Here is a 24111-nt window from a genome sequence, read left to right as displayed (position 1 = left end):
TGGGAAAAAAACTAGTAATTGTAAAAGAATCACAGGAATTCCAAGATAAATAGCGCATGTTCGAGATTTTGATAACGGGACTCGTGACCAAATCGATCAAAGTTTAAACCAATGGAGTCATTAAGAGGAGATCGCTGGTAAAATAAGTGGGTGACCATGTCTTCTTCGGTTAAACTGGTAATAAGTTGATTAGAGATAAGATTCTCTTTCATGGAAAAAGGACTCCTCGTGTGCCATTATTTTTTCCTAACACGGACAATGATGCGTCATCAATCCTCTGCCCTTCTTTCCCTTCACGGATGAGCTGCTCCTGATCGTCCTCAGTCCAGAGATTGAAGATAAGATGGTAGGAATAGGATTCATGGCATTACTCAGATGCGAGCCACAAGAGGTGATCATGGCCGTCACAAGCGTGAGGGCCATGGTAAGTGGATGTTGCTCGGGAGGGCAAAAGCTTTTTGGGTGAACATTAGGGCCAGACATGAATAAAAATGACAGAATACTGATCGAAGGGAAAGACGGGTCACATTCATGGGGGGAATTTTGGCGTCGCCAGTATTACTGTAGATTGAAAGTTGTCTATCGCCGCCAACCGTAACCTTGTCGTTACCCAGATCAGAAGTGAAATGAGAGAGACGATTGATTTGACATATGAGATGTGGAGATTTTTGAAGTTTTGAAGTTCCTTAGGTTGTCTGCAATGTATGAGGCCTCGGATATTTTGTTCGTTCATCTTTTAAACAAATGACCGAGCTGGGGGGCGAAGTTTGTTCGTCTTCTTCAGAGCCATTTGTTCGCGATCGAATGAGCAGCACCAAAAGACGCCCATTGTCGAAAATCTAGGGGCAGTGGCCATGAGTGTTGACGACTGACCAGAGGGGTACACTAGCCTTACACTCACAAAGGGATATTATAAGTGAAGGCAAGCCCTAGTGTAATTAACTAACATTAATTACATTAATGAAACAAAAATGTAATAAAGTTAAATATAATTAAATAAAAATATAATGTTATGAAATCATAGTAATTACAATAATTTAATGATAAACCTTTATGTTAGTGTAATAAAAATAACTAAATTATAATTTGACTAATTAATCAATCATAGTAGTCAATAAATCTATATTTTAGCTAATGGGTGATTAATTAAATAATAATTTAATATACAACTAAAATTTTCATTATTAATCAGTTAATTCATATGTCATTAATTTTAATCATTAACATACAATCTAAGTGTAATCAAATTAATTAATTTAAATATTCATTATTTAATAAAAATACTAATTAATTTTATCTATAATTTAGGAATAATAATTATTGAACTATTTAATCGAATTAATTAAACTTTAATGTATCTAAGTTGCATTAAGTAACAAAAATATAATCAAATTATACTTGTTAACTATAATTTAATTAAATGATAGTGTAATTAAATAATAAAAATATATAATAATTAAATAATTAACAATAAATAATTAAATTATAATTTAAATAATTATTAAAAACTAAAAATTATTTAAACCAAACTTTAGTTAAATAATAACATTTAAACTATAATTTAATCAAGTGAACAACAATGCTTATAATTGAATTAATTAGTTAGTTTAATTAAACTAATTTAACTACAATATAATTAACTAAAATATATTTCAATTTAATTACACCAATCAATTACTATTAGAGAGTATACTGATATTAAATAATATTATAATTATTAATTAATTTATAATAAATATAACTAATCTTCCATAATAATAAAAAATATATTATAATTTAATCAAATTTTTGTGCTTTGAGATAAATGTGTATTTTTTGTTAGGTGCATGCACTTTATATGTATTTTATTAGTATATGCAATGTTAAAATATTTTTTAAGTATAATTAATTAATTAATTGTTAAGAGTCCTATGGGATGGTATCCATGTGGCAAAGAGATTTTTTTTTTTCTAAGGAAGGGGAAATATGATTGGACCATCACATGGACTTTATTTTGACAAGTGTTGTATGATGATTTTATTATTTTTGTGTTTTTTTGTTTTTGTCTTAGGGTGGGAAGTTGAGAATAGTAATATGATATTAAGTTAGACCGATGTTAAGAGACACTCACATATGTGGGGGTGGCATAACTAGTAAATAAATATATTTTTATAAAGATGACATAAAATTATAATTATGCAAGTTGGTGTATGTCCTCTTATGTTTTTTTCTTTTTGAAGCATACAACCCTAAAGATATTGTAGTCATTGTAAACACCTTCGCACAACTATAAATACTATTTCAAGGCATGAGGTAGAGCATTCAAGCCTCTTCCTCTTGGCTCAAATTCGTCCATGTACCTCTCTCTCTTTTCCTCTTCCCTCTCGCCTCTCTCCCACAAGATAGGTTGTATTAGCCCATTTGTTAATGAAATTTTTTTAATCAATGGATGATTTATTTCGATTCCAAGTGATCCTCATAATATAGCAAGTTGGAAGCAAATCAATTTTTTGCAAGTATTTCAATGAGGCAACCCATATCAGAAAACATTTTCATGTGGGTGAACAGCACAGACGGCCTAAAAGATGCAATCAAGAGCCATTCTCCAAAACTGTTCCAAAAAATTGGATGAATTTGACAGATTTCTCATGTATTAGCCATTTGAGGACCTTCAATAGTCTTCTCAATGTTTTTATTGATATCGGACTGAAGTCCATTCTTGCTGAACTCAGTTAGAGCCAACGTTTTCTACTGTACTTTTCTTTAATACTAGAAGTTTACAGTAAGAATCGATTTCATTTAGACCCAACAGAGCAGCAAAGTGACAATATGATCGGCCGCGTATTTCCTGTAGAAGAAGCTGAACTACTGCCCGGATCTTTTATCTTACTCTAGCAACCTTCCAAATCTCTCCATTTGAGGTAAACCAGCCCTGCCCTGTAATGGGTATAAGCTCCAGCAACAACCAGGATATGAAACAACTGATGGCTGTGGCCTGCAATGTCAAACTTCCCTGGCATCCACCTCTCTGGTATCCTAGTTGCATAGACTAGTGCCCCAAGCCCATATAAAGCACCCATTAAAACCTCATAACTGGTAGTGTGAAGCGCTGCTGGTTGGTGCCAGAACAAGACTAGTTTGTGAAGAATGGGAGCCACGCCTGACAGACCCATTCCAAAGAAGAGACTGGCACGAACAGTTCGGAATTCTGGATTCTGAAAGACAGGTAGAAGGGAGACCATGATGGTTCCAATGCCAAGGACAGTGATGACACCCAAGTAAAGGTTGCAGAAAAATGGATTGCACATGAAGGAGTAATAGACAGGAGGGTAGAACGATGTAGAGATGAGTGCCGCAATACCCGCATAATCAAGTCGGAGCATTATGTAGGAAAGTCTTCGAGAGTGGCAGGAAAGAAGGTGGCAAGTGCTGCTTGCAAGCAGGCAGAACATGGCACCACCCAGGAAAGCAAAGAATGGCCACCTTGTAATTGGTCTAACCATCAAAGGGGCTATAATGTTGGCCACATCTTCTTTCATGCTCCACTGCATTCACAGAATGTAAATGTCAAGTCAAACTGCAGGAGTATAAAATTGGTCTTCAACCATGCTGCCGAGAATTTTGCATTACAGGTATTAACTTAGTATCCCACAGAACATGGGAAACAACAAGTTTCTTGGTTCCACATCACCAAAAACAACTCTGAAGTGTTGACCACAAAATCTATCACAGGAAGACCGAAACCAAGAAACTCGGAGACCATTATCAAAATTGGAAGAGAAAGAAAGGGAAATGAGAACTTACCAGAACACAGACGTCAGTGTGATTGGTCTGGGAGAATTTCTCAGGCAAACAATTTGTGAGAAGCTCCAATAGATGCCAACCAGACAATGATGGAAGCATGCCATCCATTGAAGGCCAAGCTGTTCGTAGCTCATTCTGTAATCGCTGCAGATCAGACATGTTGGGCATAGAAGGAAGGCAAGTTAAGAGTTCTGACTGGATCTTATGTAGATCAGCTCTCTTTAGCACATCCTGCAAATGTTGCAGAGATTGGAGATCCACAACCTTTGGAATCTTCATAGCAGTGTATATCGTCAAAGATAGGAAAATAAAAAATCCAATCAAGTGCCTGGGATGCAAATACCGAAATCAAGATCAGTGAAAATCTCATTCTTAGATTTTCTAAAATTTGTGTTGCAATTAGTATCCCATACTACAAACAGGGCTCAACAATAACAAAACAGAATGAGATCACAGATGTAGGCAATGGCAGCACTTGCATGTGTATAAGGAAAAAATCTGGACAGCATGAAAAATTCAAGAGTACTTTTATTATTCACATAATTATTCCAAAAGAATGTTAAAAGGAGTTTTTTTATTTTTATCAAAAAGAGTAAAATCAAATTTCAGTATGGGCTGATCAAGAAGAGCACAATCAAATTACAGTATGGGCTCAAGATCTTTATAAATGCAGAGAATCCTGGACCCAGATATACTAACATCATGTTGAGGGCAGGAGCATTGTATGAGATGGACCACTATCTCAATTCTTAAGAGTTTTTGAAATACTTGGAAATCCTTGTCTTCCAACTGCTATGCTGCAATCCAGATATAACTAAGCCCAGTAGCCATATATAATTTTATTTTTTTGAACATTGATTACCCATGCCCACACCCTTTTATTCCCCGGTGAGACTTTGAACCCAAGGCCTCATAATAGAAATCCCCCATAAAGCCATTGAACCCAAGGTCCAAGCCACATCAATTATATATAATCTCTCAAAAAGTGATAGCAATTCTTCAAAAAATTATATAGTCTCTCTATGCAAAAGCAACTGAATGAACCTGAGAGTAAACTCACAGATCAAGTAGAAGCTCAGATGCTTCCAGATGAATAGGAGAAAAGATACTCTTGAATCTCAGTCTTGAATGAGAGAACCCAGACTGAGATTCCTCTTGAATGAGAAAGCAAGCATAAAACTTGAAGACATGCTTAAATTACTTAACCCAAGTACCTTACCATCTAGTTATGCACCGGTACTGAGATAAGTAGCATTCCTTCGAAAATCTAGGCTTTCTTCGCATAACTTGAATGAACCTCAAAGGTTTAATAGTCCAAGTTTTAAGCTTTCTGAAGCTTGGTTAGCCTATTCACAAGAAAGGAAAAACGAAAAGGAAAATCCATCTTTTGTATAAATGAATCCGGATCTCATATAATCTTGAGTCCAAATCAAGAGAGGGTAGGCAAAAGAGACTGGCTTAGGTGTGCACGAGCAAGACCAATGCAGGTATAAACATAGAAAACTTAGGAAGAAAGGGAAATTGAATATACAGATATATCCTTGATCCAAATACTGGTTCTGCCTTAGAGAATCTTTGGTCATTTTATTCTCACAGTCCTAGCAATAAAATGAAACGGATAAAAGATTCTTCATTCATTGTAATACCAAAAAACCCATATCAGATAGTAATTCATTCAGTTGCTGCCTCAAGCATACCATAGAAAGCTAAACTACGGATAGGTTAACCTTCATTCAAATATTTAAGAAATGAACGGAAAGAATTGAGCAAATTACAATTGGCTGACCCATTTTTGTGGGACAAGGAAACAACAAGAGAACTAAGGTCCAGAATCTCAAAAAAGATATGCCGAAAATGCCAAGGAGGGTCCTTCTTGCGGGAGCACCAACTGATGACAGCTGAAGAGTCTCCCCACACTCAGAGAGCCTTTGAAGCCAGGGAATCAGAGAGCCAGGTGCTTGGACTCCTCCACACAGACCAAGAGATAAAGCTAGGAAGTGCTAACTACCATGACCAGGGCATCTATTCACTCAAGCTTTGCAATGATAAAATAGTTCAATAAAATTTCAAAGGAAATTTTCATCCTTCTTTTCTGGAAAAGAGGAATTTTTATTTTTATTTTTTATGAAACAGTCCAGGAAGTCATTACAACTTATCACATCTTCGGATACAAATAAATTGATTAAAAATAACCAAACTAAGAACTTTTTTACAGGTAATTTCCTTTCATAACCATAAATTGCATTTATTAGCTGAGAAAAAAGTTTCCTAAGTGGCTAGTCATTTTGGGATAGGGTCTTCGACCCAATTTAACAAAATATCAGAGCAAGGTTCTCATATGTGGGCCTCCACCCAAATTATTCACGTACCACCACGTGAGGGCCTCCACCCAAATTATCGCCTACATGTGAGGGGGAGTGTTAAGGATAGTCCCACATACATTAATGAGTATAAAGATCTTGCGTTTATTAGCTGGGAAAAAAAGTTTCTAAGCGGCTAGTCATTTTGGGATAGGGCCTTTTACCCAATTTAACAGAATTAAACGCAGAAAAGCACAAAAAGAAGCATGAAATACTCAAAGATCACATAACAGAGCAAGAGTTCTTACGTCCAGACGTTTAAAGTCTCGTTGTGAATAGTGAACATGCTCAGGAAAACTTGTGTTAGAGGCCACTCTGATCGGTAGTGTCCAAGTATATATTCATTATCTTTCAAATAACTAGGCAAAGAATGGTACTCAACCAACTGATACTTTACTTTCCTCCACAGCTTCTTTCCCTTCCCCTGCTTCAACGACAACGATATCCGGTTCCCATCTTCAAATGCATCACACGACACCTCCCCCATGGTCCCTGCAGCTAAAACCGTAAACAAAAATCATAAATATTCATACCAGGCAAGAGCAGAACCCAAATAAGACAAAGCGAAAAAATCATTTAACTTTACAAACTTGATATTTCTTCTCCAATCAACAAGCCAGTCCCTTTGCCTCGAAGAAGCACGGAAGAGAACAACACCCAAAACCAATTCAAGGAACACCTCAAAAGGGGACAGCCCAAAGATCGATAAGAACAAAAGAATCCAAAGGATCACAGCAAAAACAGGAAATATCGTATGGAGCTTCCAATGATGGTGACAGAAGAACGACACGAAACGAACTGAACGATGAGTCTTTATACGATTCCTCTCCGCTTCCTGCAAAGGGCTGTTTCCTCTGGACGTGGAGACCTCGGGAGAGAGAAGACAAAGACGAGCCCGCTTCGATTAAAAGATTTTGTCGATCCCGTCCAGGAGATGCGGACACCGCGAGGAGATATTTCGTTTTCCAATGGGCAGTTGAAGAGAGAGCTTCGAATTGCGCGGACGAAATACCAGAAAATAGTCGGCATGCCAAAGAGGGAGACCATCGCATTGGACACCGTTAGAGGAGAGGGGTCCCGCCCTTTAATCGAGGCCATAGCTTGCGTGAACGGAATTAGGTAGGATGGATGTAGCCACCTGACCTCTCCTTGTAATTTAAGGTGGCATCGAACCGAATCGTTCCCCAATACCTCCATTTTGGTTTCAATCCGGCTCGGTTCAGCTCGATTAGAAGGTATTCCGAACTGAGTTCGAGCACCAGTTCGTGCTCGTTTAAATAACCGAGCCAAACTCGAGTGAGTTGCGACTCGGTTTGTGAATTTGCGAGCTGGCTCAGTTATTAATGGGGGGGTTAGTGCCCCAAAATGGATTCTTGAAGATCAAGTCATGTCCAACATGAAGATCATGTCATGTCATGTTCATGAAGATCAGGTAAGAATTTGTGTTAGTGTTGATGACTTCATGTGCACTGGAAAACAGTTTCCAGTGTTAGTGCCCCAACATGAGAAAAACATAAAAAACAAGAGAATTTTTAAACCTTTACAGTGCACTTAATTACAACATAATCCTTAAACCCCAAATTAGGTAAAACAACCATTATTACTACACGAATAAGTTATTGAATGTATAATTAAATATACTAATATATTTATTAATTGAATTAGATATTTTATTGTACATTAATATGGTAATTACATGAGCCAATGAAATACGTATATGATTAATTACAAATAATAAACAAATAACATTATAAATAAATAAAAAGTAATACATTAAGTTATTAATTTATTAATAACATATGATATATTTTAACCTAAAAATGAATAATTTAAGAGAAAAAATTGATCTAATCATAACTTTAACACACTATATATTTGTACATAATATATTTTATGTATTATTAATTAATAATATATTATCACAAAATTTAAAACCATTGGTTTAATTAACTATAACAATCGGATAATTATGCCAAAATAATTTATCAAACATTTATTTTAACAATATTTTAATTATAACTATTAAATCACTATTTTAATATAGTAATTTATAAATAAAAATAATTATTTTATAAATAAAAATTATAAATTAATAATTTTTATGAAGATAGTTTAATTTTTCCTAACTTAGGAAAAATTAAACATCTTCGTCTTCCTCAGCAGCGAGCCAGTGGGGCGATGGCGACGGGGACGGCTAGGCAAAGGCAACGACCGGCGACGGCGGCGGGCAATGCCGACAGAGGCGGCGCTCCGACGGTACGCCGAGAGGGAGCAGAGAGGGAGGCCGAGAAGCTCTGTAAATGCTCGACCTCCCGTGCTCTGCGGGAATGAGAGAGGGCTGCGGAAATGAGAGAGGGAGCAGAGAATGAGAGAGGGTTGCGGGAATGGAGACGAGAGCGGGCTGCGGAGACGAGAGAGGGCTGCGGGAACGGAGACGAGAGAGGGCTACGGGAAAATCGGAGAGAGGGAGACCGGAGAGAGACGGCGGAGACGAGGGAACGAGCAGGGAGCTTGGGCTTCACGGAGACGACAGAGGGCTGCGGGAACGAGAGTCGCTGTGTGCGGGAATGAAACGATCAAAATGAAAAAAAAAACAGAGATGGACGAGCCAGAGAGAGCCCGCGCGAGAGAATCAAGTGGATGATTCTCAAAATCGGGCGGAAAGCACTTTCCGCCCGTTACTCTTTACACATGAACTCTTGGTTCATGTATATTCATGTACATGACATGAATTTTGGCGCCCCCTAACGACATCAGGACATGAACTGCGTAATGCGCTTGAATATCATGTCCTGAGTCATGTGCACTAACCCCCCCAATGAAACTCTTTCAGCTTTTACCTTTTGGACTCAACAGTGAGGGGAGGGGGGAGCTTCATTTTGATTTCGAAGTCTTTCAAAATCGAAATCAAAAGTCTCATAAATACTCTTCCGAAACTTTAGAGAGCAAAATCAGTGATGCACCAACCATGATGCCGATTTTCTTCCTCATTGGACCTTGTTCTACTCTATCCCTGGGCCTTTCATCTCTCAACATACAGTAATTAATTTCTGGTGTTGCCGACCGAAAGAAATTTGACCTAAAAAGTATGTGTTGTTGGAATGAACTGTAAATTATCTAAGTTGTTACCGTAATTGTGTAGAGAGAGAGGGAGATAGGGGTGGCATCGAGCCGAGCCGAGCCCGAACCTGCTTATGTTCGAGTTGAGTTTGATTTAAATATTTCGAGCCGAGCTTCGAGCTGAGCCTCGTCTTGAGCCTAAAACTATTATCGAGCCGAGCTCGAGCCTCAACATACATTTAAAACTTTTCAAAAAATATATATCGAATAAAATATATATAAAATTATACATACATTTTACATAAAATTGGGCATGACCTTTACATAAAATTGGGCATAACCTCTACTTAAAATTGAGCATAATATATATATAATACTTATATAAAATTTGGCATGACCTCTACTTAAAATTGGGCATAATCAATATACATAATACCTGCATAAACACTCCATAAAATTGTCTATACATTCCATAAACACTTCATGAAATTGTTTATACACTCCATAAAATAATCTAAACACTCCATATACTGCATAACATTATAAATAAACTCCATACAATAATCAAACACAACAAAATTAAATAAAATATCACTATCAATTTACAATCACCCAAATAAAAACTATAAATCCTTTAAATAAAATCCTATTACTATTACAGACTTACTAGAAAATTACAAGAAATATTTTAAATTTTTCTTAGGAAAGTTAAATGGACCTCTTATTGCCTTTTCTAAGGAAATAAATAAAAATTAATAATTAATCTAATATATTATTATACTTATCAATAAATTTTTAATTACATAAAATGTCAAACACAAAATTGCTATGAAAATTGCCTCATGCTCAAAGTATTATATCATCAACTGTCAAATACTTATTCAAATTTTTTCTATATGGTTTTCTAACCCATCTTGGCAAGAAAATCTTACTTGGAAAATTATATGATTTTTTAAAAAGAATTTATAATTAAAAAAATATTTTGAAAAAATATGAGGCACTAATGGTCCCTATATTTCTATTAAAAATGTCTTTTCAACATTTATTGAAAAAACCACTAATAGTCTCTAGAAACGTATTTCTACTAAAATATCTTTTCAATTTATTTAAGAGCAATGAGGAAGGGACAAAGAGTTTTTTTTTCCCTTGTTTATGATCTCGCACGTAGGGGTGGCTTTGAATAAATTATATATAAAATTATGCATACATTTTTAAAAAATATAATGATAGGGGCGGTTCAGGATTGAATTTCAATAATGGATTAAAATGCACCAATATTAATCTTTTTTACTCCAATTGTTGTCTAGCTTGTTTTGTAATTTTTGAATCTAGCCATAATTTATTATGGCGTCCTTAGTGCCATTAGATAAAAATTTATATTATAGGAAAAACTAAAAATATTTTCCTATGATACATATTCCCAAAAAAACCTTTAAATAAAATCTTATTACTATTAGTGACTTATTAGAAAATTAAAAGAAATATTTTAAGATTTTCTTAGGAAAGTTAAATGGACCTTTTATTGTCTCTTCTAAGGAAATAAATAAAAATTAATAATCAATCTAATATATTATTATACTTATCGATAAATTTTTAATTAAATAAAATATCAAACACAAAATTGCAATGAAAATTGCTTCATGCTAAAAGTATTACAGCATCAACTAATAAATACTTATTCAAAAATTTTCTATACAGTTTTTTACCCCATCTTGGTACGAAAAATCTTACTTAGAAAATTATATGATTTTTAATAAAAAATTTCAATTAGAAAAAAAAAAACATGAGACACTAATAGTTTATAGAAAATTATTTCTATAAAATTTATTTTTAATTTTTTCCAGAGGAAAAAGTTTTTTTATTTTTTTTATTTTATGATCTCGCACGTGCGATATCATCTTCTCGCGACGGATGGGGGAGATTATTTCTCCCCTGTTCTGGTTTTCCGCTGAGTCGACGCGGAGGGAAGGAGGTTACGGCGCCGGGGAGGACCTATCGTCGAGGATGACGGCCACAACGGAGTCAGCGGCGACGGAAGCAATAGTAAATCCTTGTTGTGGTCTTTCTCAATTAAATCTCTTTATTCTTTAATGGGATTTTCGTCTCTCTTCCTGATGGGGAGAAGGAAATTGTATGTGATTTAGTATATTAGGGACCATAACCATTTTGTATCTCTTTATATAGGGTTCTCATAATTCCCTATCGTATCTACTCAAATACCCCATATTCATGGCTCATATTTATGGCCGATTCCTTAATGAGTTTAACAAAATTAGATCACTTAATTTCAACCTATTCTATTAAAAATAAAAAATATAATTATATAATAAATATGTTACCCAAATAAAAATAAAAAATATGAATTTCTAACGAGGTAAAGAGAGGGAGAGTTTATAGAAGTGGGAAGGAAACGAGCATAAGAGGAGATGGTCCTGTTCTCAGTGTGCGATCTCTCGAAGAATCTCATTCGAAAATTGATGTTGGCATGCTGAGAAATCATGGATTATTACGACAACTTAAAATCATGAAATACCCCAGAGGCAGTGAGCATATTTCCACATGAGCGTTTGGCCTCTCTCCTCACTCTGATGCCAATGGCGTGTCCCTACCGGCTCAGGTGGGACGCCCCAGCGGCCGTCTCCAAGTGCTCAAAGGAAAGCAATGGATCCCCGTGCAAGTGCCGCCACAGGCCCCGCTGATGAACGTCGGAGACCTGCTGGAGATAATGAGCAATGCGGAAGCAACGACTCGTAGGTTGCCTTACAGAAATATACAGGTTGAGGAGTATGTGCAGCACCGTTTCAAGGTCAGCCCAACAAAACGGAAGAAGCTCTCTTGTTGGCCAAAAGGGTATCGGAGTAGGAAATGGCCCAGTACCCTCTGCTTAGTTTTTCGTTCTTGCTAAGGAGACGATTACTTACAGACGCTCTGTACTTACTTTCATGTGCATCCAGTTCAATTCTATGGAGGTGTATTACATCAAGAATTGCTCGAGCTGTTATCTCCCAGAAACTTCAAAGACTTGACTTAGATTCTCCGAATATTGCATTATCGTGCTGACCAGGGCGCTGCATTCAGATTTGATTGCTCAAAATCTTAAAAGGAACAGACATTATACGAGCTGTAAATCCGATTAGACTTGAGGATCAAATTTCAACTCAGTTTCCTGTCAAGGCAGATATCTATTTCAATCCCAACCAGCCAAATCCCAATAATGATCCAACAAATTAAATTTGGTGACAGAACATCCCCTGTAAAAAAAAAAAATCTTCCATTCTGCTCTCATTCATCACAAAGCAATAACAGGCGATTGCTCTGTTCAAGCCATCACATCCCTCTTGTACCTCAACTCAGGCACCTTAACAAGCAGGGCATCTGTAAACTCGTGAATGAACATTCATGGTATCCGACATCGAAGCTGTTGTGAGCAGAATAATTGTACCCTTCAATAGTTATTCAGAAACGTTTACTGCGAAACCGAAGACCCAGTTTGGTGAGAAGGAGAAAGAATGGCCTCCCTCTCCTTTCGCAGTTTCTTATCATGTAGCAGTGGAAGGAGGCAGGGCAGGTGAATCCAGATATGGATGCTTTATGGTGTGCTCAGTCCGTGGTCCCTCTTTACATATCAAAAGTTTCGCCGTTGACAAATGTAAAATGGTAAGGGAGGGAGTAATCACAAAGGAGTCAAGGATTGGGAACTCCGTTCTCACAGGCATTTTAACAAACACCCTCGTAAACATCGCAAAATCTGTTTCAACACCAAATTTCTCTTCTCATCGAGGGTGTCAACAACCAACAGCCACCGTCTTCTGCAAAAGCAACAGAAAGGGTCCCGCGATCCTTAATAATTTTTCGGTAGAGACAAAAGCAACAGAAACTGGACAAAAGGAAGCACTCATGGGCTCCCTATCTTTCCCCACCCTCCAGGCCGGGGACCATCGCACCATCCTCAGGGTGGCTCAGACGGTTTTGGATGAAGATGGGACCATCGGCTGCGGATAGCTAGGATCTGACTCATATTAGGTGCAGCTGTGACCCGGCAGCCCTAATCTGGAAGGGAAATGTGACCCAGTACAAAAAAGTGCCCTATCACATTTTTGGTGTAAATCTTTTTGTTTAGGGCAGTCAAGCTGTGGAGCACACTCAAGACTTTCCTTCTCCTAAATTCGACGGCTTGGAGGAGGGTTCACCTCGAATTTTCCGTCATTTTCTGGGCCCCGATGCCACCCTCCCGCATCTTTTCGTCATCATCGCTTCACGGTTTCCACACCTATTGCTCCGTGCTCCCTCGCTGCCACTGGCCAGGCGCCACAAATAGTAAGTCAACATGGCCCCACTCGGAAAATGGGGCCCTCGCCAACCATTCACCTGAACCTTACGATCTTTATACGGCGACGACGAAACATGTCTTTTCGGTCCCCCTTCCCTGCTCCCCATCGGATCAATTCCAACTTTACACGCGTATGGGAGCGATTCGTTTATCCTGACTGGTACGCAGCCTATCAGATCGATGGCGAGATGTTTAATCACGCCCACGTCACCCCTTTCCCACTTTCGAGTGGAATCGACCGCTACGTGGCACGCGCCATGCGTGTGGAGGGAATTTTGAAATAATCCAGGGTTAGCTCGGTCAAATAAAAATTAAGAAACGATTACGACGTTAGAGAGGAAAAGCGGACGAGAAGCGAAATCTGCAGAGCAAGATCTCGGATTTCGCGTGGACTAATTATCGTCTGCGAAACGGGCCCACTTCATGGAACCTTTTGTTTTGAAAAACACGTGGCGCGTTTCTCCCGCCAAACTACCCCTTTTCCAGCTCTCGGAATTAGCGAAATCCGGAACACACCGGAAATCGAGTCCCGCAGAAAGTCGAAAGGACCAAAATACCCCTCTCAAAAACGATTAGCGTAAATATGAAATATTGGGATTTATATAAGATATTGGGATTAAGGGCGGCATTAATTTTAATTTAAATTAAAAAAATTGTACGAGAAGGGTCTAAAGGCTCAAATAAAAAAAACCCTAATTTAATACGAATAGCAAAAAAGAGGATTTTTCTCCCAGGCCATCTCTCTCTACTGATCCTGTACATCGGGTTGGCTGCTGCTAAGCTTCCGGCGCTTGAAGGCTGGTTCGGCCGGACCCGCATCGGAGGCCGACTTCTGAGTGTCGCAGCTGGCACACGCGGCAGCGTCGAGCACGCCGACTGGACTCTGCGGAGACGGGGGCGACTCTTCTGCACTGGCTTTATTACTTGCGGACGGACACGTGTCGACGAGATAGTCCTCCATCAGTTGCTGACAGCGATTCACCGTTTCCTGTGCTCCATAAAGAGACCACGAGACGATGCATGAGAAATTCGCGAGAATTACGGATGACAACACGCCTGCCGAAAGCGCTACGAGACGTAATTTTTTTCTTTACCTTGTTCAGGCGCCCGCGGATGCTGGCCGAGACCCGTTCCTCTCCGGCAGCTTGGTCGGCGGAATCGCCGCCGGCACAGAGTACGGCGGCAGCAGCAATCGCCGAGGGGCGAAAACCAAGGAAGTCGATCACTGCACGGAAAATATCAGAAAGATGAAATTTCGAGCAAGATTTTTTTTTTTTTTTTCATTTTTTCGCTTTTCTTGTCGTAAACGTTTTGAAGAAAAAATGGCGCATTGGATCATTGGTCCCCTACCTCGATTGGTGCTGAGGACGAGATCTGAGACGCGCCTGAAGAAAGGAACGGAATGGGAAAATCCAAAACGGGGGATGAAGAAATCGAGGAAAGCGAAGGGCGTGACGGAGCGCAATCGCCATTTGAGACCCGCCATTACCAGAAGCTCCATTCGCTGAACAGTGCGCGGCTCGAAGACGAATTTGGGCTCCTGGACCTGGAAATCCAACAGCAGAGGCACGTATGTCTCTTCCATCTTCGCCGCGAGGGAGAGACACGCGACGGAGAGAAGCTGAAACGGCCAGCCATTTCCTCTCTAATAACCACAAAACAAATAAAGATACAAAAAAGGGAAGAGCATAGAGCAGGAAGGTCAGAGCCAGGCGCGGGGGTTAAAAAGCGTCATTTCCGGTGAAATGATAGTAGAAAGTACCGGCAGCGAGTGAGAGGAAAGGAAGCGGTCGAGATAGTTCACAGCGAGATACGCCGTGGCCGGCCGGAATCGGTAATGTGCATGGACCTGACAAACAGTCAGAGTACACATACATTAGAAAATAAATAGCTTCTGAAATTTTAAAAACAGGCACATTTATCACTATAATAAGTAATTTTATCTTCCTCCTTGATAGAAAAGAAAGAACTTTGCCTGTAGCATCCAGTTAATGGCGTCCTGGCGGGCGGTAGCATCGAGCGACCGGGAACGGAACCGCTCGGAATAGTCCGAATCCGGCGTGTGATCCAGCTCGGAAGCGAACAGCTCATCGATTGAGCGGTCATCGCAAGGCAAGAAATCGGAGGGAAGGTAAACCAAAGACGACGGTGCTGACGTCGACCACACATCAGCATCAGCTTCCGCTTCCCAGATCGCCACGTCGGCAGCGTCTTCGCCGCAGTATAGACTAGAGGCGGAGAGCGCCATTGGCGTCGACTTCGGCCGGCGTTTCGGCAAAGAGACCGCTTGTGGGTTTGCAGAAACCGGCGGCGGTCTTGGCTGTGCAGGAGCTTAACATGGCATGTAGAAGAACAGATTTATTCTTCAGTTTCGCTTATTTTTGTTTCGTTTGAGTTGTCTGTGCGTTTGGTGAGTAGGGGTGAAGACTGAGGAGGAAGAAAGAGGGCTTGGCGTGGGCGTTTATTCCAGCACCGTATATATATCACGAGACTAATCGCCTCTGAAACTCACTCTCTCTCTCTAGAAAGTTTACCAGTAGTGCAATTTTGTTTTGAGATATCGTCTGGAATTTACTAATCTGCCCCTCCTTTCCTGATAATGACGAGTCTGCTTTTGTCCATTCAAAAGTCTGGGTTGAATTTCCCTGGGGATTGGGAATCCGCTTTTGGCTAATGTAGCTCAAATTTGGCCTTATTTTTGGTCAATTCCACTCCATTTGCCAAATCCCACGTCCATCTCCTGGTTTTTCCACCTTTTAAACCTGCTTAACGCCCTCACTGTTAAGCCTATTAATGAAATAAGCTAATCTTGTAATGGAAGTGGGAGTATATAAAAAGGGAAAAAGAGGGAGCAGTGAGAAATCAAGTAAAATGCTGAGAAAGCTACAACTTTCCATGGTGATACTTAGATTAGTAATAATAATTGAAGCCAGGCTAAGAACACTGCAAAATGGGATTTCCCATTCTTCTCAATAGTGAGACCTCACAACGTGTCCCTGGTTTTTGCTAGCTGGATCCATGCAGTCAAACTTTGGGGGAGGCAACAAAACAAAACATGTTTGGGCTGATTAAGCTTTCTTTTTAACTACACCCAATTGTGCTAATTAGATCACTAGAGATGTTGTGGACCATGACCCCAACTGAGAAAGAATCACACCAAATGTTTGATATATTAACATGAATGCCATTTGCATGGCTTTCCCCCCTCCTTTTTGGGTTTTCTCTCTTAGAATGTACAAATTTTGTTAAGTTGTGGAGTCTAATTAATATCTTGCGCTATGTCATAAAGGGTAATTTGAAAATTTCACTCTTATATTGTAGTTGTCCTAGTTTTCGCTTTATATTTGAGGCGTCACTATTAGGGTTTATTCATCGTTGAAGAGAATCATCAATTGCTGTTGAGAGAGGTTAGAGAAGCAATTTCTCTTGTAAATTATTTCATCTTCATAGTAGATTACTGTACCGGTGGAAAACGGGACATAATCTCACCTTGAAACGAACTTATATAAATTTTTATTATCTTCGGTATAGGCCGTGTAATTGCAATCCGATTTGCAATGGCAAATTAGAATCAATACGTTAATAACATATCAGTTTTGTGGTTTTTGAAAAAGACATTCTCTAATATGACAACCCAAACTCCAATTTAATCGATACTTCACCCATTCTGATAAAGTCTTCTAAAATCAATGAAGATGTTTGTTTGCATTTGTTGCCCAATAAAAGTTATAATAAACGAACAAGAGAGGAAAGAAACAAAAAAAAAAACACAGATGGGAGACTAAAAAAAGGGGGAAGGCAGCCTCAATCATGGAACTCTGATGAAAATACAGGATGGGGAAAAATAGGAGTAAAATAAAAAAGATGAGAAAAGGGGGGAACGAAGGCTTTCCTCCGAACGCTCACCGGCGACCGTCGGCCACTCCTTTCGAGTCTAAGAACCCCCAAAGAGAGAGAGAAGAAAATCGAGAAGTTTGCATACCTGATATTTGCAGACAGATTACTCTTGTTCGGGACTAGAGAGAGAAATGAACAAGGAAAGATCTTCCACTGCGTATTTATGGGGGTTAGTCAACAAACTGGAAATTTGATAATCATCTTCATCTTTACTATATGATTTTCATCTTTAAAATTGGTGTTAGTGTCGACAAATTCATCTTCGAAATCTTCGAAATAGGGTGTTAGTATGGACAAGTTCATCTTCGTCTTCGAAATTTAAAACCATTAATTTTATTAATTATAAAAATAAGTTAATTAAACCAAGTGTTTGAGTTAACAATATTTTAATTACCACTATTAAATCACTAATACAATAGAGTAAATAAAAAATAAATATGATTAATGATAAAAAAATATTATATTAATAACATAAGATAGATTTTTTACATAGTATTAATTAATAATATATTTTGACAAAATTAAAATTAATTAATAAATCAAATGTATACTTTAATTATATTTTATTTACCAGAGACTTAAATATGAAGTTTAATATAGTAATAAAATTGAACAAAAATAAGAAATAAATACATATACAACTTTATTAATAACCTAAAAAAGATTATTCTAATAACGAGTTCGTGCCTTTGATATTAAAATCATCAAGTTACAAGTTTAGTATATATAAACGACGCATGTTCAAAAGTAATAAGATATAACCATCATTTATCGTTCCACATAGAAGTCGATATAGCATCTCGAAATAGTGCGGCTCTTGTTGATTCTAATGCACTCTGCCTCCGAAAGTATGTTACTTGGCTACCCTCATCCTCAAGACCATCGCAATCATCACTGTCTGTATATATTTTACATAAAATTGGATATGACCTCTACATAAAATTAGGCATAACCTATATATAATACATGTATAAGATTGGGCATAATCTATGTATATAATACCTGTATAAAATTCGGCATGACCTCTAATTAAAATTGGGCATAATTAATATACATAATACCTACATAAACACTCCATAAAATTGTCTATACATTCCATAAACACTCCATAAAACAGTCTAAACACTCCATACGTTGCATAACATTATAAATAAACTCCATACAATAATCACACAACAAAATTAAATGAAATATCACTATCAATTTACAATCGCCCAATAAAAACTATAAATCCATTATAAATTTACAGACTATAATTGTTTCTCTTCATGCTAGTTGTTCCTCGCCCATTTCCCCGTATTAACTGATCTCCAAATCTTCCCCTTGATTGATCTTTCTCTTGTAGAGGAGGCAACTCCTTCAATACTGCAATTGTTACATCCTCCGCATTGCCCTGACATGCAAGTAAGAACATCCAGAATAAATCCGTGATTATGGTAAAAAAAAAGGGCCAATTCTTTACTAGTTTACTTTTAACAATCTAAAATTTTTGAATAGGGATATAAATATTGCCCTGATGAGACATTTTCAAGCAGGCCTCCAGACTCAAAAGTCTCCTACTCCAAAAAAATAAGATTGGACAACAAAATCTTAGAACAATGGTTGAAATGGCATTGGTCAACAAGTTCTCAACAATATCAAAAGTATGATATATCAATCACAAGTAGCTATCTATAAGGCAAATCAAATACAACACTAAATTAATAAAAAAAATAGAGTGTAAACTTACCTTATAAAATTTGAGAAAAATCAAAGCCGAAGGGTTAAATCGAAACCAGAAAAAAAAGAAAATACCTTGTGGTGGATATGTCACCCGAATCTCCTCACCACATGGCAAAAACATTCCATAGCACTTCAAAAATCTTCAACAACATTCTAAAACATTTAAAAATTAATTAAATTATTTTCACTACTGCATATGCACTAAACAATGAGAAAACACACACATCAAGTCCAAATTCACCGAACACCCCTGGTAGAGCTCCATATAACTTCGTAGTCACTACGAACTGTACCTTGTCAGTGATGGGGGTCGGGTTTCGTTGGCTAATGGACGCCCGTGTAGGCGACTCAGCCTTATTTGAATTGGACTAAAAAACCCCTAATAAAACCTAAACCATAAACCATCAAACCCTAAAGTCAAACCCTATCACCTACTAAACTCTAAACCCTAAACACTAATTCCAGAACTTAATACCTTAAAAGCCCTAAACCCTAAACCCTACACCCTAATTCCATACCCTAAACCCAAAAAACCCTAGAGCTTAAGAACACAAAACCCCCAAAACCTTAAAAACCCTAAACCCCCTAAACCTTAAAAAACCTAATCCCTAAACCCCAATTACAGGACCCTTAAATACCGAGCACCAAACCCTGAAAATAACCCCTAACACGAATCAAGAATTTAGACCCTAAACCGTAACCCTAAATCCCACAATTATGCAAAAATAACCCCCAATTAGGCACTGAAAATAAATTTAAATCAAATAAAACACTAATTTAATGAAAAAAATTAGGGTTTAGGCATACCTTCTGAAATTTGGGGAAAATCGAAGCCGAAGGGTGAAATCGATGCCGAATGGGGAAATCAATGCCTAATCGAAGTAGAAATTAAGCAATTGATGCCCAAATGTCCAAAATCGAAGAAAATCGAAATGGAAATGAGGAAATCGAACGAAATTGAAAGTATTTTTGGGGGAACGAAGAATAGCCAGAGAGAGAAGGGAGTGAGAGGCTGAAATTGAGAAGAGAGGGAGAAGACAGAGAAGAAAGGGAGGTTGGGAGGGATAAGAGAGAGAGAAGAGAGAGAGAGAGAGCGAGACCGAGAGAAGAAAGGGAGTCACGGAGATGAGATAGGGGGTGTGAGAGAGAGGGTGAGGCTGAGAGAAAATCGAGAGATGAGGTCAAAGACTAGAGGGAGCGGAGACGGTGGCCGGAGACGGAAATCCGATCGATTTTATGGCAACAGGGAGACGAGAGAGGGAGTGCGGGAGAGAGGAAGAAAAAATGAGAAATGACGACGCGCGAGGGGGGGGGGGGGGGGGGGGGGGGTTGCGAGGAGAGAGAAGGAAAAAAAATCAGCGTCGCCCATCCTTAAATTCAAAGAAGATCAAACAAGGCCTTCTTCCAGATGATCGAAATTAAAACGTGGAGATGAAGGACCCCTTCATCCCCTGCATCGAGATGAAGCTTCATCTGCGCTCCACTAATGACTTCCAGTGTTGAAGGGTGTTATGCGGATGAAGATCATCTCGTCCTTCAAGTTGACTAACCCCCCCTAAAGTAACAATATGATTTCAAAGTAATGGTGCACAAAATCTAGCAAGAATTAGGCTAAGCAAATAAGAATTTAAAGAAAAAGTATAAGAAATATTTAGCTCAAATTCATCCTTACACCTGTCTCTCTTTTCCTCTTTTTTCTCTCCCATGGTTTCTTCACTCCTCTCTCCCAAGAGCTAGAGTTCCCTCACCTCTCTTTCCCATGAGATCTCTTGTCTTTATGTGTTGTCCCTAGAAATCAACATGTATTAGAGTAGGAAAAAATAAGACAGAAAAGGAGAAGAAGATGGGGAAAAAAGGGAGGAAGAATAAGAGGAAGAAAAAGAAAAAGAAAAAAGAGGAGTGTCTCATTCCCTTTAGTCTCTTTCCAAATTCTTATGTTTATTGGTTTTCTCACCTCTCTTAAAATATATTTTATATATAAAAATATATACCATTGCAAATATATTTGAGTCTAGTTTTGACATCGTTGTAATCAGATTTTTCTAGAGAGAGAAATCGACATCTGAAACACAGAAGGTCAAACAACATAAAAATTTCGAGTACCAGTATTATTGAGACTCAATATTCTAAATGGTTTGTACCAATATTACTGAGACTTTATAATGAGAATTATATCTAAAAATAAAGGTATGTAAGTCTACTTTCTATCCCAATAATCCATTTTTCATTCTGATCTTTCTAGAGAGAGATATCCATATTGGAAGAATCAAAGGTCATGATGGTATCCTATTGCATGCGGAAATTCAAATTTAAGCCGAATTTTTTGCTTCACTTTTTGAGTTGCTAATGTTGGTTAAGTTTTTTATTTTATTTTCAAAATCTACTCAAGATTTTACCAACTTGATTATCTTTCCTTCTTTAAAAGGTTTTTTCTTTGATCTCACATTACATTAGTTTTCTTAAGAGAAGTCTTTCCCTATATGAGTTTAGTTTCTATTTTGAAAAAGTCTGAATTTATTTTTATTTAGAAAATCTTGTTTGCTCATTCTAACTTCCAAATACTAGTGTCTTAAATGTCCCATATTCCATAATTTATCTCTAAAAAAAATTCTTTTCAAATTGGTTAAGGTGTGTTAAAAAGTAATTACCTTATTTGAGAAGTTCATTTTTAGAAAGCTTTCATTATTATGGTCGTCTCAAAACTTTCTTATTGAAGATAATTTTTAATTTTGTTAATCATCATGTTCATAGTGAAATTATTTTTTACCTCTCTCTTGAGCCAAGCTAATAACTTTTTATCCATCTGTTGGTCTAAAAGCGCCTACTTCTTACTTGGAAGTATGAGAGTCGCAATCTTTTTATTCACAATCTTAATTCCTCAAAATACTTTCTTAAATTTGTGTTTGTTAAAATCACTTAAGAGCTGGCCTATAGGCATATTACCTGAAAGTATAGGAGTATGTCTAATATCTAGCTTGAGTCAAGTCTTTTATTTTTTACCCAAGAGATGATTTGTGTTTGAGCTACCCTTAAAAAGTGAGTAAATATCTTTGTTGTGCCCTAAAGTTGGGTTATTTTTTCTGCCTTTAAAATTTAGTGGAGTGTGTTTCAAACTATGATCATTTTGACTAATTGTTTTGTCGTACGGTTAGGAGTGATTTCTTCTCTCACCATTATTTTGTGCAAGTTGGGTCTCTTGGTAAAGAACAAAGAGATACATCCCTAACTTGAGGAGGGGAAGTAGAAGAATAAGTACAAGAAAGAGGTAACCGATAATAAATAATTCTTCTTATTGTGGTAATCAAATTTTAAGTGAATAAAATATCCAATTAAAGGGGAGAGCAAGAAGAGAACGAGAAGCAATATATGAACAAGAACAAGATGAATCAAAGCAAGGCAATAAAAAAAAAAAATTTTCAAGCCACACAAGATTAGAATTTCTTTACAAGCACACAAAAGTCTTGACCAAGATTATTTGCAAATCGAAGTTACAAACACCAGCTTGAGGGAGAGTGTTAAAAGACACCCACATGTGTACAGGTGGCATGGCTAGTAAAAAAGGAGAACTCCTATGGAGATGGCAAAGAGTTGTAATTATGCAAGTTGGTGTGTGCCGTCTTTAGTCTTTTTTTTTTTTTGAAGCATGTAGCTCTAAGGGCATTTTAGTCATTGTAAACACCTTCCACAACCATAAATATAACCTCAAGGCATGGGATAGAGCATTCAAGCCTCTTCCTCTTGGCTCAAATTCGTCCTTACACCTCTCTCACTTTTCCACTTCTTTTTCTCTCATGATTTCTTCACTCCTCTCTTAAGAGCTAGAGTTCCCTCTCTTCTCTCCTTCCTTTGAGATCTCTTATATTTATGTGTTGTCCCTAGAAATCAACAAAGGTATTGTGTTTAACTGGCAATGGAATTACGAAGTATTGTTTGAACATGTATAGTTCTATTTATACTTGCCTATAAGTATAAATGATAATTAAACATTCACTCTCGTATAGAGTTAAGGAAGATCTTGATCAAACATAGATAAATCTATGTAGATCTTCACGAAGCATATTGGTTTTAGGCCAAAGAATGGAATATCTTAAGATAGGAACCTAGACTTGAACTAAATTGTCAAATCAAATTGTGTTTGATTAGATGTGATTGTTTGCATAGTCTACCCCAACTTATCTCATGAGCCTTAAAGCATATGGGCATGCATCCCTATAAAACTCAAGGTTCAAAATATGCTAGAAGCATTAAGTGAAATGTCTTGAACCAACATATGAAACCATCATGAACATCAAATTTTGGCAAACATAACATTTTATGAATAATTGCATTCATGAACAAAGGGAAGTATAAAAAACTAGGCAGCAAATGTAGATAAAAAATGTACATGTTGTAGAGTGAGGGAGTAAATGCAGTGGCCAAAAGGAGATCATTACATGATAATAGGGAAAACATATATATCGAGACAACACACCTGTAGTCCATAATACATAATTAATTTTGACATTAGCAAAAAAATAGGGAGAAATATTAGGAGGAGAAAATTAAATTAAAGGGGAAAGTAAACATAGTATTGAAATGATAGAGAAGCAAAGAGGTAAAATAGATGACAAACTCAAGGGGAGTTTGTAAAAAATTACTTATGCAAATTTATTCATTTGTGCTCATATTTTTATATGTGTATGAGTGTTTGTCATCACAAAAAAATGAGAGATTGTTGGTCTCAAGATCCCCATTGAGATAACTTTGATAATATACACATTTAAGTTACTAATTACATGTATTAAGTATGCCATGTGCCTTAAAACACCCCAAAAAGAATTTCTAACAGTATATCTATTTGACCGACCATGGTCCATCCAAACAATTTATACAAAAAAGGGGAAGCAAACAACTCATGCAGAAAGCACATTGTTCAAACGACCTAACAACACCATCAAACCACAAAAGATAGTTAAGCAC

At 37.5% G+C, this 24111-nt stretch overlaps 2 protein-coding genes across 6 annotated transcripts; both read right to left on the bottom strand.

The window, feature by feature from the left end:
• Window positions 1–2621: 2621 nt before the first annotated feature.
• On the bottom strand, window positions 2622–7111 carry LOC137951605 (heptahelical transmembrane protein 4-like). Of its 5 annotated transcripts, none has more exons than XM_068798377.1 (4): window positions 6725–7111; window positions 6392–6641; window positions 3784–4111; window positions 2622–3524 (listed from the first exon to the last, which is right to left on the bottom strand). In XM_068798377.1, exons 2-4 carry the CDS (start codon window positions 6628–6630, stop codon window positions 2871–2873), a joined length of 1221 nt encoding a protein of 406 aa, XP_068654478.1. In that variant the 5' UTR covers window positions 6631–6641; window positions 6725–7111; the 3' UTR covers window positions 2622–2870. The 5 variants fall into 5 exon arrangements, with proteins under 5 accessions (XP_068654478.1, XP_068654479.1, XP_068654477.1 ...); XM_068798378.1 differs by having other exon boundaries at window positions 6392–6635; XM_068798376.1 differs by having other exon boundaries at window positions 6734–7111.
• Window positions 7112–14149: 7038 nt separating this feature from the next.
• LOC137951516 (cyclin-D2-1-like) lies at window positions 14150–15995 on the bottom strand. The gene is made up of 5 exons (XM_068798216.1): window positions 15509–15995; window positions 15296–15382; window positions 14884–15178; window positions 14628–14758; window positions 14150–14521 (listed from the first exon to the last, which is right to left on the bottom strand). The coding sequence occupies exons 1-5, from the start codon at window positions 15779–15781 to the stop codon at window positions 14279–14281; spliced, it is 1029 nt and encodes a 342-aa protein (XP_068654317.1). The 5' UTR covers window positions 15782–15995; the 3' UTR covers window positions 14150–14278.
• Between the last annotated feature and the right edge of the window lie 8116 nt (window positions 15996–24111).

The sequence above is a fragment of the Aristolochia californica genome, unplaced genomic scaffold, assembly GCF_029961685.1.
Source record: "Aristolochia californica isolate CCGP_79_NKW_82.1479 unplaced genomic scaffold, dmAriCali1.0.hap1 SCAF_15, whole genome shotgun sequence".
NCBI lineage: Eukaryota > Viridiplantae > Streptophyta > Magnoliopsida > Piperales > Aristolochiaceae > Aristolochia > Aristolochia californica.
This window is presented reverse-complemented; position numbering and strand designations above follow the sequence as displayed.

Excerpts from the sequence above, each read along its gene's own strand:
- LOC137951605 (XM_068798377.1), bottom strand. The coding sequence starts at position 6,630 with ATGGGGGAGGTGTCGTGTGATGCATTTGAAGATGGGAACCGGATATCG. Across the intron at positions 4,112-6,391 it reads GAGACTTTAAACGTCTGGAC|GCACTTGATTGGATTTTTTA; the intron begins GTAAGAACTCTT and ends TTTGCATCCCAG. Across the intron at positions 3,525-3,783 it reads ACACTGACGTCTGTGTTCTG|TGGAGCATGAAAGAAGATGT; the intron begins GTAAGTTCTCAT and ends CTGTGAATGCAG.
- LOC137951516 (XM_068798216.1), bottom strand. The coding sequence starts at position 15,781 with ATGGCGCTCTCCGCCTCTAGTCTATACTGCGGCGAAGACGCTGCCGAC. Across the intron at positions 15,383-15,508 it reads CCATTAACTGGATGCTACAG|GTCCATGCACATTACCGATT; the intron begins GCAAAGTTCTTT and ends ACTGTTTGTCAG. Across the intron at positions 15,179-15,295 it reads TTTCCTCTCACTCGCTGCCG|AGAGGAAATGGCTGGCCGTT; the intron begins GTACTTTCTACT and ends TGTGGTTATTAG.